The sequence below is a fragment of the Boleophthalmus pectinirostris genome, unplaced genomic scaffold, assembly GCF_026225935.1.
Source record: "Boleophthalmus pectinirostris isolate CB_2022bp ecotype Guang Dong unplaced genomic scaffold, ASM2622593v1 HiC_scaffold_2, whole genome shotgun sequence".
NCBI lineage: Eukaryota > Metazoa > Chordata > Actinopteri > Gobiiformes > Gobiidae > Boleophthalmus > Boleophthalmus pectinirostris.
In genome coordinates this window covers 20514195-20531028 of record NW_026571152.1, presented here as the reverse complement: position 1 = coordinate 20531028, position 16834 = coordinate 20514195, and the positions used below count along the sequence as shown (strand labels likewise).

Sequence of the window (16834 nt, the reverse complement as noted above, 5' to 3'; positions counted from 1 at the left end):
ACACGACTATATATTGCATTGCTATTTTCAGAGTCATATTTTAAAGAAACGTGGCATGGTAAATGAAGCTAGTACCGGCCATTTAGCTTCTGGCATATAACATATGTTTCTAATCATTCTGTTGCACAATGCTGGTACAAGGAAATTCTCATTACTATGGTGGCTGAATTATTATTATCTTTATTTTATTATATTAAAAAAAAAATAAAAGTTCATTTTTATTTTAGTTGTTTTACGAAATTCTTACCCCATGGGTCTGACCCCAGCAGACTTACTCTTGGCTTGCAGGAGACCACAGACCAAGACCACACGCGTTCACCACATTCACACAGAAAGTTTCAGTATTCCACGTTCCAAAATGTTTCGACCCAAGCTGAGGTGAATGTGCATGAAAAATTATCATGAGTACATTTTCCACATCCAAATATGCAATATGTCTCCATCTCCAGGCCAAGTCAGGATCCTGCAAGATTTAATAAACACGTTTTCTCTTTGGAAAAGTTTAAATGAACAATCAGATCAGTCCAGTTAAATTAGCAAATAATTGCTTTACCAAATTCAATTCAAACATAAAATAAAAGGCAGATGTTTGGTAAAATCACTTTCGGAACATTTTAATTGGTCGTGGTGGACACGTGACTCCTGCGTGTGTGAGTGTGACTCGTCAAATGCGGAAGTAAAGCGGATGTCATTGCAAATTTTTATGGCTGTTTTGTTTTGAATGAATTTTTACATATTTTTTTCATCCAGCACAGCACCATGCAAACAATGAAAGGGTTTATTGATCCGGAGAAGAAATAAGCCACCGTCAGCTTTTCATCGGCCCGGAAATAGAGTCAAAAAAGCAATAAGATATGAGCTTGCACAAGACTAGCAGGTAGCGTTAGGTCACCTGCTATTGATTTTGTGATGAAAATCCAACATTTTCTGGGGACGTGCTTATATTTATGTTATGTAGCTTCATCGTAGTGATAACCTTGATACACTTGGACAACATGGCGTTGCTTTTTGGAGCCAGGGCTTTCCTCAACTTAAAAAACCCAATTCAAAAGTCCTGTTTATTAAATAAAATCTATCAAAACTGGAGGACATGTCTTGTTAAAAGGAGGCCTATTTTAATTCACTTACCCAAGGTTTCTCTGATATGCTGTGGTGCAGTCAGTGTGTCATCTTACGCAGCAAGATGCCAGGAAGCAACACTTATAAAACCAAACATCACTGAGAGAAGGTCAGTTGCCAAGGTACAGGTGCATAAACTAATATTTTTCCTTCGCCTTAGCTTCAGAGCATTGGTTCTTCTTCTCAAATTTGGCCCACTTTTACTCCTCTCCCCTCTGATGCTTGTCTCCTCTCGCTGGAGCTCCAAATGGCTGGATATGTTGCTATGGATGACTGAAACTTCTGGTCCAACTTTCATCAAACTTGGACAATGGGCCAGCACCAGAAGGGATATTTTTCCAAAAGAATTCTGTGATCGGTTCTCCAGATTGCACGTCAAAGTTAGACCTCACTCGTGGGCCCACACCAAGCAATGCCTTCGTCGTGCTTTCGGGGAAGAATGGAAGAGGGTTTTTGTTTTTCAGAGCAAGGAGCCAGTTGGTTCTGGTTGTGTTGCACAGGTCTACAGAGGATGGGCGAGGGCAGATAGAGTAGAGGACCCAGACTTTCAGACACTGGTGGAGGAGAGAGACAAAGAGGATCTGCTGGAGGCCTGGGAGATTCCGGGTTTGAGGGGCGTGACTGGCTTACTGAAGAGGATTTGGTCAGGCAGAGCAGAAGAGGAAAAGGGGGAGATGGTGTGGTGGAGAGAGGACACGCACACCGAGAAGGAGAACCTAATACCTGTAGCTATAAAGGTAAGTGATGGATGGGAAAACACTTTGCAACTTAGAATTAGGAGAACAATAAACATAATTATCGTCCACTAACCTACCATTTGTCATAAAGAGACAAATGTTAGAATTGTAGTGCTAAAATTACTGTATTTGTAAAGGACAGTTATGCTCAACAATTAGATTAATATTAACCACACAAAAAGTCCTCCAACCCTTTGTAACTATGATAACTAAAGGATCACAGTTGTTGCTGATACAATGTCATGTTATTGCATAATGTAATTTAAAGTAGAAGTGTTTTTTTTGCTTGTATATGGAAAAAGTCTCCTCTTAAATACTGTATTTACACTAGTTGCTCTGTAATATCACTTCTCCATATTTTAGGTTGTACACCCAGGAGTCAGGAGACAAGTAGAAATCGACCTGCTGCTGATGAAAACTGGCAGCTGGATTCTGGACCATCTGCCTGGACTCAAGTGGCTCAGTCTGTACGAAATAGTGGAGGAATTTGAGAAGCTCATGACCAAACAGGTGAGAATACACTAATGATTTGAAATAAAATGCCAGGTCATTTTAAGGAGCCATTGACCGAGCTTCTCTATTTTAGATTGATCTCAGATTTGAAGCTAAAAACATGGAGCATTTCAGGCAGAATTTCCGTGACGTGGAATACGTCAAGTTTCCCACACCACTCCGACCATTTGTGACCAGGACCATCTTAGTAGAAACTTTTGAAGTGAGTGTAAACATCTATAAACCACTATTTAACTAATGCATACTATAATTGATTCATTTATCATTTATATTTATTATAAACATATTTATTTCCCAGGAAAGTGAGCCTATATCAATCTATTTGAGGTCAGATATTCCAGTAGAGGTAAAGCAGAAAATAGCAAGGATGGGTGTGGATACACTGCTAAAGATGGTAAGATAATACTGTTATTTATTTATTTATTTTTTTATTGCAGTTTCGGGGTCTTAGAATGCATTTTAGGAATTGTATTCAAAGTTAAGATTCTAACTCTAAACTCAAATAAAATCATTAATTTAAACACATTATAGTTTTGGTTTGGTGGGTTGTCCAGTGCTGTGTGTTGGACCGTACTATTGCTTTGTACTATACTTCCAATTTACTACTTCTTTTTCTTTTGTAGGTGTTTGTGGACAACTTTGTCCATGGCGACCTTCATCCTGGGAACATCCTGGTCCAGTCTCGAGCACCCTCCCCTGGGTCCAGTGAAATTTCAGGGGAGGCCCAGGGTAAAACCACCCTGACAGATCTGTGGGACACTGTGGTGGTCAGTGTCAGACCAAACCCCAGTCCTTTTCAGCTGGTCCTCCTGGACGCTGGCATCGTGTCCCAGCTCAGTGAACACGACCGTGCCAACTTCAAGGCTGTCTTTACCGCTGTGGTAATGCGTCAGGTACTAAGTCATTACAATGAAATTATGATTATTTTTTGTGATTATAATGTAAAACTCTACTAACAAAATAATATGTAACACAATGGAGACATATGATACAAAATTGACTTTTGACCATGTTATAATGGTTTATCATCATAAATGGCTTATTCATATTTGTATTTTGATGGATTCATGTAGGCACAGTATGTTTAAGTATTCCTGTATTGTCTTGTATTTGAGGTGAATTCCCTGAAAATTCTTGTTTGGAAAGTTATAGTTTGTACTGTATATTTTGTAGGGTGAGAAGGTAGCAGATTTGATCCTACATCATGCCCGGGCCAATGAATGTCAGGACATCCCATTGTTTAAAAAGGAGATGGCCCAGCTTGTCGATCATGCCCTCAGCAATACACTCGCTTTAGGAAAGGTAAAAATAGGACACTTAAAATGTTTAAAATGTCAAAGTTTCAGTGACCATGGAATACTAAATAGTAATTGCTTTGCAGATTCAAGTTGCTGACCTGCTCTCCAGAGTCTTTGGTCTGCTAATCAAACACAAGGTAATGCTCTACCTTTAATTGACGCAATAAAAAAATCTTTCAAATAAAATGCCATTGAAGTAAGCACAATTTTGTGACTGTATGCAGTCAGGGTATTTAGTCAAAGAAGACTGCTGATGTGTTTGAGATGAGAAATGAATTTGACTGAAAAACAGTAATTAAACTTTATAGGCTTAGATGTACAAGTCAAAAATGCTTTTGTTGTTTAATATAATTTTTTTTATGAACACATTTTTGTTCTGCCATAGGTAAAGTTGGAGAGTAATTTTGCCTCCATTGTGTTTGCCATCATGGTACTGGAAGGACTGGGCAGGTCTCTGGATCCAAACCTGGACATCCTGGAACTGGCTAAACCAATGCTCATCAAAAACTATTCATCACTTCTCTGAGCCATAAATACTTGACATAATCAACGGTTAGGATTAGATCAGATAGAACTCTACAATGTACTTACCTTAAATACCTCATTTCAGCCATTTCAACATGTTATGATTTTCACGCTTGTCCATAAAGTGTTCCTTGCAAATAAATAAGTACATTTTTACTGTAAGTGCTTCAGATGTTATGTGATTAAAAAAGGGTAATGAGTACATTTAGATGTGTAAATAAATACAGATATTTTTAGTGGTTAATAAGAGTTTTCAAGGTGCTTTATATAGCTCTGTTCCATATATGTTGGACATTTTCAAATTAATGTTCTTAAAATGTGCAATAACATACACTACACACATATTAGGATTTAAATGTAATAATAATAAATAGAATATGCTATTATCCAACATTGGGTATTTTTTTATATATATATTTTTATGATTAATTTACAATTGCTGATTTAAATCATGTGAGATGTGATTGTAGCCAAAATAGTCAAATCAGGAAGTTTTGGTGCCTTTATTGCAAAACTGTTGATTATTTTTATTTCACCATAGAGAGCCCAAACAGAGCAGCACTGTTCAAGTAAGGAGGGAGGGGAGAGGTGACAACTGTGTAAAAAAAAAGTTGTAATATTATTAATAATAATAATTAATATTAATGACAAAAGAAATAAAACATCTCTAATAGACAAACACAATCACCTCAGTATAAGACAAAATTCTGCCACGGTCACAACAACCAGAGAAAATGTCTTCTTTTTTTCTTTTGTTTTTAATGAATTAAATAGCTTTTAAAAATATTTCACCATTTACTTATACTCATCTTTTTTCTTTATTGCGAAAAATAGGCAACTGGACTAACTATGATACCATTTTTGTGTATGCGTGAGAACAAGAAATACTGAATAAGTGGAGATATGGTAGAACGTCTTTTTGGAGCGTTGGCACTGAGAGCAGCAGCAGTACTCTCGCACCGCCACTAGGGGGCACAGTTCATGTCAACATTCCTCCAGGCCTGAGCTATGGCGCCCCCTCCCGCTGCAGCAGAGAAATTAAACAAAGTCTCTGTTTTGGAATGATGTTTGTGTGTTGAAAAACGTTTGTTCACAGTCACTTATTTGCGCCGCTAGTTTTTTATGTACAAATGTTTGAAATCCCTGAAGGACATCTACAAATACAAGTGCAACCTCCTTGTGATCGCCCCCTCTCAGAAGAAGCTCAAAAGTTTCTCAAAAATGGGGGAAAAAAAGGGCAATAGCCAGAATAAACTAGGAAACAAAAATCTGGGATGACGTAGGTACAGGATTACACATGAGAAAGAGCATTCGATGAAATCCTTCTCGCAGTATGTATCTTTTCCGGTGGAGGGTCCGCTACCTTCTTGTCTCTGTGGGGATGTTATGGCATTGGATGTAATTTTCCACATTATGCCATTAAACCTAAAATCTATCAAACATTTATTTTATGTTTTTTGAAAAACTGAGTCTTAATGTCTCTCCACAAACCTGTAACCTGGCCTGATAATGCCATCTGCTTATCTCTAATCAATTAGATAATGCTAGGTTTAATGCCATACTGGGGAACATTCCAGGCTATGCAATAACTACTCTGTGGAAACAAGCAGGTGACCGACCCTCAACCAGAAAAGTTACACAGTGCCTCTTTAACAAATACCTTTAAGAAGTATGAAACAGGAATGAAATGCATAAATTAAATAACATTATTGTCCATTTTACCAAATCCGTTCATGCCACTCCACCAGTCTTTATCCATGCATTTTGTAGTCTCTTTAAAGACCGAACTGTGTCTCCGTGTAAGTTGATTGTATATTCTTTTTATTTTGCACCTTTATCAGAGTAACAAGTTCCCAGTCCCCAGGCTTCATATCACTTGCTTGGGACTTCTTGATAATCGCTTAACAGGACTACAAAGATTTTTTAGGTGTAAACTTTAATCTGAAGTGGGTGCATTTCCACATCAAGCTTGGATTCAGGCTACTAGTTCGGATATAGAGGAAAAATGTTACACAGTCAGGCACTCTACAATTTCCCCACACAGATTTTTTTTTTCTTATATATATTCTGAGGCAGCTGGAGCTCTAGTGAAGATTTGAATTTCCTTTTATTGTCACTGTAAAGTTGAGAGGTCCATGACTTTTAATAGATGAGTTTACTACTGGAAGTGGCTTGCTGGCATCTTGACGGCACAACTGAAATATATGTGGTTTGAAACAGTTTTCTCCCTTTGCATTGTGGGTAAACAGCAGCATTCACTACCATCCATGTCATAACCATTGGAAGACCCCACTTCTGAGTCAATTCGGTGCATACCTTTACATTCCTCTTGGGGAAAGTATGATGGGTAGAGCTGCAGCCTACACATTTAAGCACAGATAGATAGTCTTGATTCACAGTCTACAACAGGGTTTTTTAAGGGAAAAGGGGAAGATTTTTGGAGTTTTTTTTGGGGGCTATGAGTTGAGCCAGGGGTGGTTGAGACATTCACCAGCTGAGGCCCTTTTTTCAGGGACCATCTCCAACATGGGCAACAGGAAGTGGGTGAAGTGTCCAGCGTCCTCATGCGACCAGCCGTACTTCTCCACCAGGACGTCGAACAGTGACCAGGGCTTCAGCTTGGTGATGTGCCGTAACTCGCCTGCAGGGAGCGACAGAGAATAGTGTTAGTAATCATTTCAGCGTAGGATAGCAGCACCTGTGATGTATGGGTCACTTCCACTTTAGGTATAACATGTTAATATTTTTTTGTTGTTTTTCTTTAAGTTGCAATACAAAACTTTTCTGATGGATAGTCCTCCACCTGCTTGTCTCCATAGAGATATTATTGCTTTGTGAGAAATGTTCCGCAGTATAATCTGTCTATCTCTATCGAGAGACAGATTACTGACCTTCAAATGTGTTACTTCTTAGCAATAAAAATCACTTGTAAGTAAATAAATGCAAGATGCGTTTAATGCCACATTATTTAACATTCCAGGCAAAACAGTAACTTGGAAACAAGCATGTGCTGGATACTACACCAAAAAAGTTACATAGTGCTAGACCAAAATTGTGGCAGCACCATATGATTTCAAAATCAAAATTACTTATAATATGATGTTTTCATTAAAACTGTAAAAAAAAAGTGTTATAATAGTTGACCAAATTTATTTTATTTAAAAATAAATGTCAATTTGTTACAATGAGATTAGATTAATTCTCATTTTATTTTGAAATAACGCATTGCTCGATACAGTTCACGGAAAACATCTTGTCCATTCCAAGTTTAAATAGGTGCCACTTACGTCTAGATTGAAGAGGCTGTGGGAAGTGGACTGTACCATTTTGCCACAACGCAATCTACAATTTGACCACCAGATGTCCACCAAATTACACCCCCAACTTTTAACTAATAACACTGTGCTAACCATTTAAGCCAGTACTGCAAAACAGAATTGTATTTTGGTGTCTTTTTTGTTGGTGCAGAAGTATAAGAAGTGGTGAAAGTGCAGATACATGTGTTACTTTGAAGTGACCCATACATAATGCCATAACAGTAAAGTTTTCAGTTAGTTATTCTCACAGTCATTTCCCTGATTAGTTCACCATTTCCTGCAGGTGTTCTAATCAGCAAAAGGAAATCAGATAGAGAGAAAATATGCAGAGTTGATGTTAGATTGTACAGGCCAGACGGATGGCCAGACGGGTCGGTTGTTACTGCAAGATGACGTTTGTGCTTAAATCGGATGCCCTTCCTCAAAGAACTGCACAAATCATTTTCTTTCCAAAATGGTATTATCAATTAAAAAGCACCCAAATCAAAGCAAATTTTACACATTCTTTGATTTAAATCTAAAATGAATACAATTTAGTAGATGAGTAAAAGTGAGAAAGCCACTTAAATGTTGAATCAACAGATTATCCATCCAGCCTGTTTTCAACAATTTCACCTCAGATGTTAGTGTATAATTATTGACAAAACATAATAAAGTTGTAATGAATTAAAGGTGTACTCTGAAGCTTTTCTAGTAAAAGATATGCCACCTCCATGGAGATGTTATTGCTTTGCCTGGAATGTTCCGTAGTATCTGATTTAATAATCTGTCCTGTACATTTGCTTTTTACATTCAATACAGTGTGGAACATTCCATGTAAAGTAGTAACATCTCCAAGGAGACAACTAGGTGGTGGATCCTTGACCAGAAAAATTACACAGTGGACCTTAATGAGAGAAAACTGAAAGAAAAGTAGCAGGGAAAAAAATCATCAAAGTCCAGTTTGAATGAAATGCAGCTGCCATGGCAACCTCCAGCACTCTGATTGGTCAGAATGTACTGCATATTGATCTCATACGGCTCTTTCTTGGTAGCAATTTGAGCAATTTGATTTATTAGATTAACAAAAGTGTCCTCTATGGTTGCGTTATCGTCACTGTATAGAATATTACACATTATATTATGACACTGGAGGCAACATGGCAGACAGGAGAACCCAGGGAGAGAAGGAGCAGTCAAGTTAGATTAACAGACAGCTTGGTGATAAAAGGAGGAGCATTGAGACATCAAGTGTAGGCCCAGACCTCGGATACAGACAACATCAAAGGCAGAATATTCAGAGCTCATGACTCTTTATGAAGAATATATGAAGAGATAGGCTCAGGGTAGAAAGAGAATCCATGATAGGGTGTAAGGGTTACCAGCCGTATCACGCACACACACAGACTTACCATAGGCCTTACCACAGAGGAACATCAGAGCATCGGAGAGGACTGAATACTGTATGTCTATATGCTACAATCTAAACTTCTCTGACTTCAACAAAATCCAACTTCTAACCTCACCATTGAAAAAGATAATTTGTTATTCACTGTGTATAATTAGTTACTAATTGCTACTTAATCGCTATGGCAACGGTCCTGAAACCCCTGGATAGAGGAAAGAAGTGAAGTTATGTAAACTTTGCCCAATAATAACAGATACTGTATGTTAGCTTTGTAATGGGCAAAGAGATGCATAATAATTTGGCATTAAATCTATGTCAGATGCCTTTCCTGGTAATTATCGGTAAGTATTTCTGGTGATTTTCTGGTGAAGGACCCGCCACCTGCTAGTTTCCATGGAGATGGTGGCATACCTGTAATGTACCTAAGTATGACATTAATCCTATCAAACTCCATGGCATGTAGCACTGCAAATGCAATAAAGTCTACATGCTTGTCTCCAAGGAGTTTGATAAGTTTAATGCCACACTATGGAACAATCAAGCAAAGAAACAACAACTGCATGAGACAAGCAGGTGACATACCCTCCACCAGTAAAGTTACATAATGAACCGTTATCAACATGTACTGTAGATAGATATACAAGTTTATTTAAAACACCCTTAGATTTGTTATTTAGATTTGTGACTAATACAAACTTGTCTATTGGTGTGAAACCTGACATTCTACCTATTAGAATCTATCTAATTTTCAAAGTAGGCCTTACTTGCCTTGTCCAGTGTCCAGACCAAACACCTCTCATTTAGGGCCAACGTGGTTTACCTTTCTTGGAGAAAAATTCCCGGCTGTACTTCCCGGCAGCCACCACTTTGCGGGGCACTTTTCCCAGGAGCTCCGTGATCAGAGCGATGTGGTCTGTCCCGGGCACCAAACAAACAGCAGACATCACAGAGGGGCAGGCACGGGTCAACACGGATCAGCATCTCAACATGCAACTCACATCAACTACACACACCTCCCTTTAGCTGTATGGAGCGGGCTGCACCAATGCTTAAGATACCAGGGACGAAAGCTACATCAAAGTTGAAGATTTATTTTAAGGGTTTGGAAGGTCTAACAAAACTTACTACACTAATGTTGAGTTTCCATGGATCTTGGGAACTACACTAACTTGCATTTCAATTTCCTGGAGACTGTAATAATAAAAGATTTACATCATAGAGACCTGGTTTTTGTCCCATAATGGAGGCAGGTCTCCATAAAATTAGTATACCATCCATACTATTAAAATTGGGAATAAACTAGGACTAAACCAGGGTAGAAAAGGACCAAACCAAGTTTATATCAGGACTAAACTGGGCTCATTAACTTAATCAGGTCTTATCCAGGACTAAACAATGATCTTAAAATCAGGTCTGACCCAGGTCTTAACCAACCAGGACTAAACTAACCCTCCAAGAACTACAGATAATGTAAGAGTAACAATAAGTAAACCAAGTCTTAACTAAGTTAAATTAAGTTAAATTTAGTTATATTAAAGTCTAGATAATGTTGGACTAACCTAGATCAATATAAACACTAAGCTTTGTTAAACCAGTACTTTTGCATATATTTTTAGCGTACATCTTCTCCAGTTGTATCCCTAGTATGTTAAATATGAGTGCACCCCGGCTCTGGTGGCTACTTGCTGCTCAGAACTACCTCGTCTGTTGAAGAACTCCCGGGAATATTTTCCAGAGAGAGCAAAGTGCCTTGGAATGCAGCCCAGGAGCTCTATGATGTGGGCTATGTGGTCTGAGAGGAGACAGGGTGGGGAGGGCATGGACGGAGGAATATCATAGGAAAATACAGAAGAAAATATGGAAAAGTAGTGCAACGGTGTGATTATAGGAAATATAAAAATGGATTGGAAACGAAGGGAGGAGAGAGAGGGGAAGAGGAGAGAGAAATATGTTAGTGAAATCTGAATCCAGAGCAGAAATGAGATGCTTATAGTTCGAAAAGATAGCATGTGTTCAAAAAAGTTTAAAATATACATTCATTTCAAATATATTGAAAATTTAAAGGTGCAATACTTTTTTGATGGGAGGTCCACCACCTGTTTGTCTCCATGAAGAGTTATGGCTTTGCTTGGAATGCTCCACAGTATGGCATTTAACTTTTCTTAATGAGAAGAGCAGGCGAAAATGCCAGGAAAAGGTACAAGCCATATCTGTGAAGCGGCGACCCCGTTCACAGCAAACATGCTTTTCAAGGACTTTTTAAGCACTGAAAACAATTGAGTACATGTAAGATAGACAAGTTTAATGCCCAATTGTGGAATATTCAATGGAAAGCAATAATATCTCCATGGATACGAGTGGGATAAGTAACATAATGCACCTTTAAATTGCAGCATGTACAGTGTGCATCATCTTCTATCTGTCAATAACCTAACCAGATCCTAGAAATGCAAAGCAACTGTTATTGAAGATCTTATACTATCAATAAACAGTATGCACAGAGAGATAAAATGGGCTGTCAAATCTTAAGTAAAGCTAATACAATAAATGCAGTTATGAGGAGTATAAAATGTGTATTAATAGAGAATCACAAGATGCAGTCAGACCCCTGTGCTATTTTTAGGCAAAGAAGCTGTTTCTGTGTCTGGATGATTGGTTATGCAGCTAAACCATGCAGTGGAGTTTTCCAACGGAATGAGGAGCATAAAATCAAGTTATTTAACACAAGTATGATGTAATATACAGAGACCAAAAATAAATTAAGTATTTTCACTACTCTATGATCCTTATGGAGGAAATTCAATAATAGTGGTAGTACGCACAATTTTTACATATCCAAGGAAAGTTGGATGTAATAGAGTATAGACTTCATGTGCTCATTTGTTTCCTTATTTGAGTCTATTTTACATTTACTGCTATTTAGTAGTAGACAATAAGTTATCGTAAAGGGCTCATATTACACTTTTTTCTGATCCATGTTATAATGTTGTTTCCTCATCAAAAACATACCTGGAGTTGGGTTTTGTTTCATTCACATATGTTTAACACACACCCTGCATATTTAGGTTGAGTTCTTCTCTCAAACAGAAAATGTTCCATTCCACCTTGTGATGTCATGTGGCAATACAAGAAGTACTCCTCTGTGTTTTAAAATTCATACACACTTCACTGGAATCATTTGGATCATTTCAGCCCTGTAATTGACAGTCTCTGCTGAACTAAAAGTAAAAGGCAGCTATTAACTTGAAAACTACCAGTTTATGACATCACAAGGAGGAACAGAGCACTCTGAATTTTGGAGATGGAGACAGCCCAATAATAAAGAGTTACTCAAACATAAGTGAATGAAACAAAACACAACTTCAGGTATGTTTTATTGATGTAAACAGATTATAACTCATCTTAAAACTCACAAGAGTCAATATTGCGCTTTATAGGACCTTTAATATATTGTTGTATAATAAAGAAGAAAGGACAGTGACAGTGAACAGCAAAGGTGTGCAGAGGCAGTTCGAATCAGATTTACAGTTGGCAGTGGACAGGAGGGTTTGTGGAGGGCTGGCACTTTATGCTAATTGCTAAATACCACACTATTTGTAGTCTTTCTATTGCACTATAAATTCTTCTACATCAACTTATAATCAAAAAACTATATTCATAATAACCAATAATAATTTATAATCACACAATTCAAGCAGAAGCCTGAAATCTAGGACAATTTGATTTTTATGATGTTAAAAAAAGATAGTCACCTTCATCACGTGAATAGTCCTCGCCAGAGTGGGGTTCAAACAAGTAATCCCCAGTCGCCAGTTCAAATGCCTGAAAGAAAGCAACTACATGAGACTCTATGGAAATATTTGTACTACAACTATTGCATTTTATTGTATGTATTTTGTGTACCATGCAGGCAGTACTCCAGATATCCGCTGGAGTGCTATAACCAGCTCCTATGAGTACTTCAATTGACCGGTATTGTCTTGTCTGGATGTCTTCAGTAAAGTGCTTGTGCTAAAATGAGACAAAAAGTAAAACAACTTAAAAGTTGATTTGTATTTATTGTTAATTTTTTTTCTTTTTAACTAATATTGACAGTTAATAGTGTGATAGTGTGTCTTACCACCCAGCAGGCATTTCCGAGATCAGCGATTTTCACGCGGATGGACTCGGCATTGCGTGGGTCTAGTGGGTTTATTAGCAGATCAGCTGCTCGAGCTTTGACTGAAGCAGACAGGGTGGGAGAAAGACAATAGCTTCAATAGACAATAGAGATACAGAGCTAAAAGATGAAATTAGGCTAAGGCTAAACTAAGCTTTTGTTAGTGTTTTTATGTATGTTAATGCTTTGTCTTTATAATTTCATTTACTCTTTCTTGTTGTTATCATTTCTTATTTTGGAAACTGTTATGTTTCTAAAATGTGCTAAATAAATAAAGTAATCTGGAGCTATAATAAAAAACAAAACAAAAAACACACCGGCAGTCATGATAAATAGTATATGTTTTGTTCTAATTATCCAGTTTCTAAGTATCCAGCAGATAGAATTGGTAGAATTTAAAGAAGTGGGTTAAAAGCTAAAATAATTAATATGATTTTGCATAAAAGACAAAGAATCAATTGATCTTCAACTGTTAAAATCTAACAAAAAATCACATTTTATATAAAGACATTTTCATGTAATGTAGTAATCTTTACCCCAAAGCGTTTAGTTTAATTTAATCTAACTATAGAGGTATTTTGTTTCTGAACTGTTAGTATTGACAATTTGAAATGATTGTTTTTAATACAACTGTAAAAATCTACACCTGCAAAAGCCAAGATGTTATTTGCATATGTAATTAATCACGTGACTGACTAGACAAGCCATTAGTGTCACATTTCCCCACCTTTGGGTGTTTCTCCGGTACTAGAAGACGACACAGTGCGGCTGCGATCGGCTGTGGGGCTATTGGGTGTCGGCTCTGCTCCGATATCTGCCTCAGATATAGGGTTTCCCGGTTCAGGATCCAGGGGCAGGTCGGGGAACAGGGGTATCGTCGCTTTATGTCTCTCACTGGATGAACCATTAGTCAAAGCTGTCTCTGTCAACTCTCCATTGTACAACTCATAACCTGAACTTAGGGATTGGTCCCTGTCTGTGTAACTGAGCTCTGACTCCACTAGGGGGCAGAGTAGAGGCTCGGGGGTGGGTGAGGGAGGGGGAGGCGTCCCACTACCAACTTTGAGTCCTTCATTACCTAGCAACACGTGGCCATTCGTCTTAGCCAGATTACTTTTGTTGTTGTTGTACTTGACTGGGGAATTGTCTGTCAGTAAGTCTGTGGTTGTGAGAAGATCTGCCGTTGTGTCTTCATCTCCATCTTCCTCACCTTCCTCCTCCTCTTCTTCCTCTGCATCCTGCTCCCTTGTCTCCTCATCTCCTGTCTCCTCTGTCCTGTTCTCACTCTTTGGTTCCTCTCCTAGACTTTTTTCCGTATCATCATCTTTAGTCTCATCAGTTTTCTCCTCTTCGTCTTCGGTGTTGTTCAGTACTTCCTCTTCCTTCTCCTCCTCCTCCTCTTCTTCGATCTGTGGTGCATCTCCATTGTCCTCTTCAGACTGAGGGGGGATTGGAGGGTCTTTTTCGGCTACAGGCGTGGATTCATCCTCCTCTTCCTCCTCTGTAGGGTCTTCGTCAATGTCGCGGACAGGAGTGGTTTCATTATCGTCCTCTGGTGGCTGTGCACCTGAGAAACAAAGATGTTAAAAAATTTAAGGTCTGGTGACCCACAAAAATGCAATATCTTGTCATGGGCTTTAAATAATGCAGTATGTCCATCTACCCCCGCTTTTAATGGTACTCCAGTGAAAAATAATAATTTGGAGTGGTGGTAAAGATGGAATAAGCTTCTGTGGTCTTCTGAGTTGAAAGTAATTTTGTGCAATTTCCTGATAAATGCACTTTAAAAAAGCTGAGATGAACTATACATTTTTTCACCTCAGATTTGTTCTTTCTGTTATAGCCAATTGTTTTATGTGGTATTTTAGACAACACAGACAATTTAAATTTTAGAAGGGTAAAAGGATTGTTATTGTTATTGGTGCAGACAAAGGTAAAAGAAGACTAGATAATATTTCCTTTTATGATTTGTGGAACAATACTTAAATTGTATAATCATTTTAAAACATGTTAATATATTTTATTAATTTCTTTCAAGGGCAATTTTTTGTACACTGACAGCCTGACACTGTACTGCCTCTAAATCAGTTACTGTTTATAACGTGCGTCTGCACTGAATATTATTATTTTGCTATCATTTACACAGTTATTTATGAGGCTGGGTCTTGCACCTTTTATTGCCCTTTGCATCATTACTATGCAGTTTTTGATGCTCCAACAAAATGTACTTCTTTTCTGATGACAAAGACAAAAATCTTATATATCTTATTAACTTTTATTAAATTTTTTAAGTAAACCTTATTATGCCTGTCTTTTGTAAGATTTAATTGGTCCAAAAACATAGCATAGTGACAAACCTGGAGAAAAATTGTGAGATTCAGATATAGAATTGAAAAGACGAGTGGGAGAAGGAAAAGCATATATTTTAAGGGGACCTAAGACTGATTGAGACTATGGGAAATATGCCGGAAATTTTTCTTATGAATCAGCCCATAGAGGGTTGGAGGGGCGTGGGTGGAGGGGCTGGAGCCAATCCACCTCCAATTCATTCACAGATAGACTGCTGGTTATCTGCCCCAACCAGAAATACTCACTGATGCTACAGCTGAGCATTCAAAATAAAATGGTATTGATTCAGAACAGAATTTATATCTGAGCAAAAATCACCAACATTTTGTGTTATACATAAATAAAGGAGTATTGTATGTTGAAGCTGTTGGTTGCAGCAGGTTGCATCATTCTAGAGCCTACAGCAGTTTATGGAAGTAGCAGTAACACTAACGCATTGACAAAATACAAACAAATACAAACACATGAAATACATATTATACAACTTAAACTAATAATTCATGGGAAAATGTATTGTTTAGTGTAGCAAACTGTCTAGACATTTCTGAATCTCTAGAAAAAATTACAAATGCATCTAGCCTTTATTTTCAAGTTTTTAGTGAATAATTTAACACCTGGAAATGTTGGAAGAAATCTTTAAACATGCACCGTGTAACTTTTCTTGTGGAGGGGTCCATCAACTACTTGCCTCCATGAAGCTGCTTTACTTGGAATGTTCCACAATAAAGCATTAAACTCATCTATCTCCATGATGATAAGCAGAAGCAAAACTAGGCCAAGATACAGGTGAGAATCTAAGCATGTGGACAGACTAAAAATATTACAAGAATTATTGGAAGATTTAGGCAATAAGTTAAAATGTGTTGTATTTTACATATTGATAATCACTCACATGTGTGGTTAGTGAGCCTGGTTGGTCTCTCCACTCCCTCCTCCTCATCTTCCTCTCCCTCCTCCTCCTCTTCATCCTCCTCATCACTCTCTCCCAGAGCCATACTGGGCCCCAGGGCTGGTGCGGTCTGCTCCGGGGTCCCGCGGTTGGTTTCTCTGGACCCTTTCTCCTCTCCATCTTTGCCCTCCTCCTCTTCCTCCTCCTCTTCCTCCTTCTTTTCTGCCTCTCGCTCCAAAGCCTCGATCTCCAGCATTCGTCTCTCCAGCAGCTCGGCCTGGCGCTTCTGCTTTTTCTTAAGCTTCTTCTTCTTGTTCTTGGAAATTTTACCCATCTGTTGACAAATTTATAAAGAGACCAATGAGAGACATGAAGGGCAGAAAGAAAATAATACATTACTTGATTAAAAGACAGAAAATTACAATATGTTGTCTTATGTTAAATAAGTCTAAATGATAAATAAATAATGTCTGTGAGTGCTTGGCATTGGATTACTTAAAGAAACTGTATATAAATTTCAAAACCAAAACTTCTGGTATTT

At 37.9% G+C, this 16834-nt stretch overlaps 2 protein-coding genes across 3 annotated transcripts in view; one reads left to right on the top strand and one right to left on the bottom strand.

The window, feature by feature from the left end:
• The first annotated feature begins 645 nt into the window (after positions 1 to 645).
• On the top strand, positions 646 to 4354 carry adck2 (aarF domain containing kinase 2). The gene is made up of 8 exons (XM_020934911.2): positions 646 to 1856; positions 2220 to 2366; positions 2443 to 2571; positions 2668 to 2763; positions 2993 to 3262; positions 3543 to 3671; positions 3751 to 3804; positions 4053 to 4354. The coding sequence occupies exons 1-8, from the start codon at positions 948 to 950 to the stop codon at positions 4191 to 4193; spliced, it is 1875 nt and encodes a 624-aa protein (XP_020790570.1). The 5' UTR covers positions 646 to 947; the 3' UTR covers positions 4194 to 4354.
• A 1642-nt stretch (positions 4355 to 5996) lies between these two features.
• LOC110169417 (SRSF protein kinase 2-like) overlaps positions 5997 to 16834 on the bottom strand; it is a 68392-nt gene continuing 57554 nt past the window's right edge. For both annotated transcript variants that reach the window (XM_055155183.1, XM_055155184.1), the window contains 7 exons: positions 16297 to 16627; positions 13783 to 14622; positions 13017 to 13117; positions 12800 to 12907; positions 12649 to 12718; positions 9717 to 9809; positions 5997 to 6833 (listed from right to left, as the gene is read on the bottom strand). In XM_055155183.1, the coding sequence (XP_055011158.1) occupies positions 6649 to 6833; positions 9717 to 9809; positions 12649 to 12718; positions 12800 to 12907; positions 13017 to 13117; positions 13783 to 14622; positions 16297 to 16627 (1728 nt within the window). In that variant the 3' untranslated portion in view covers positions 5997 to 6648. The remainder of the gene's footprint in view (positions 6834 to 9716; positions 9810 to 12648; positions 12719 to 12799; positions 12908 to 13016; positions 13118 to 13782; positions 14623 to 16296; positions 16628 to 16834) is intronic.

What these genes read in the sequence shown, in the direction of transcription:
- adck2 (XM_020934911.2), top strand. Translation starts at nt 948, where the DNA reads ATGTTATGTAGCTTCATCGTAGTGATAACCTTGATACACTTGGACAAC. An exon ending in CCGCTGTGGTAATGCGTCAG is followed by an intron (nt 3,263 to 3,542) that starts GTACTAAGTCAT and finishes TATATTTTGTAG; the next exon opens with GGTGAGAAGGTAGCAGATTT. An exon ending in GTCTGCTAATCAAACACAAG is followed by an intron (nt 3,805 to 4,052) that starts GTAATGCTCTAC and finishes GTTCTGCCATAG; the next exon opens with GTAAAGTTGGAGAGTAATTT.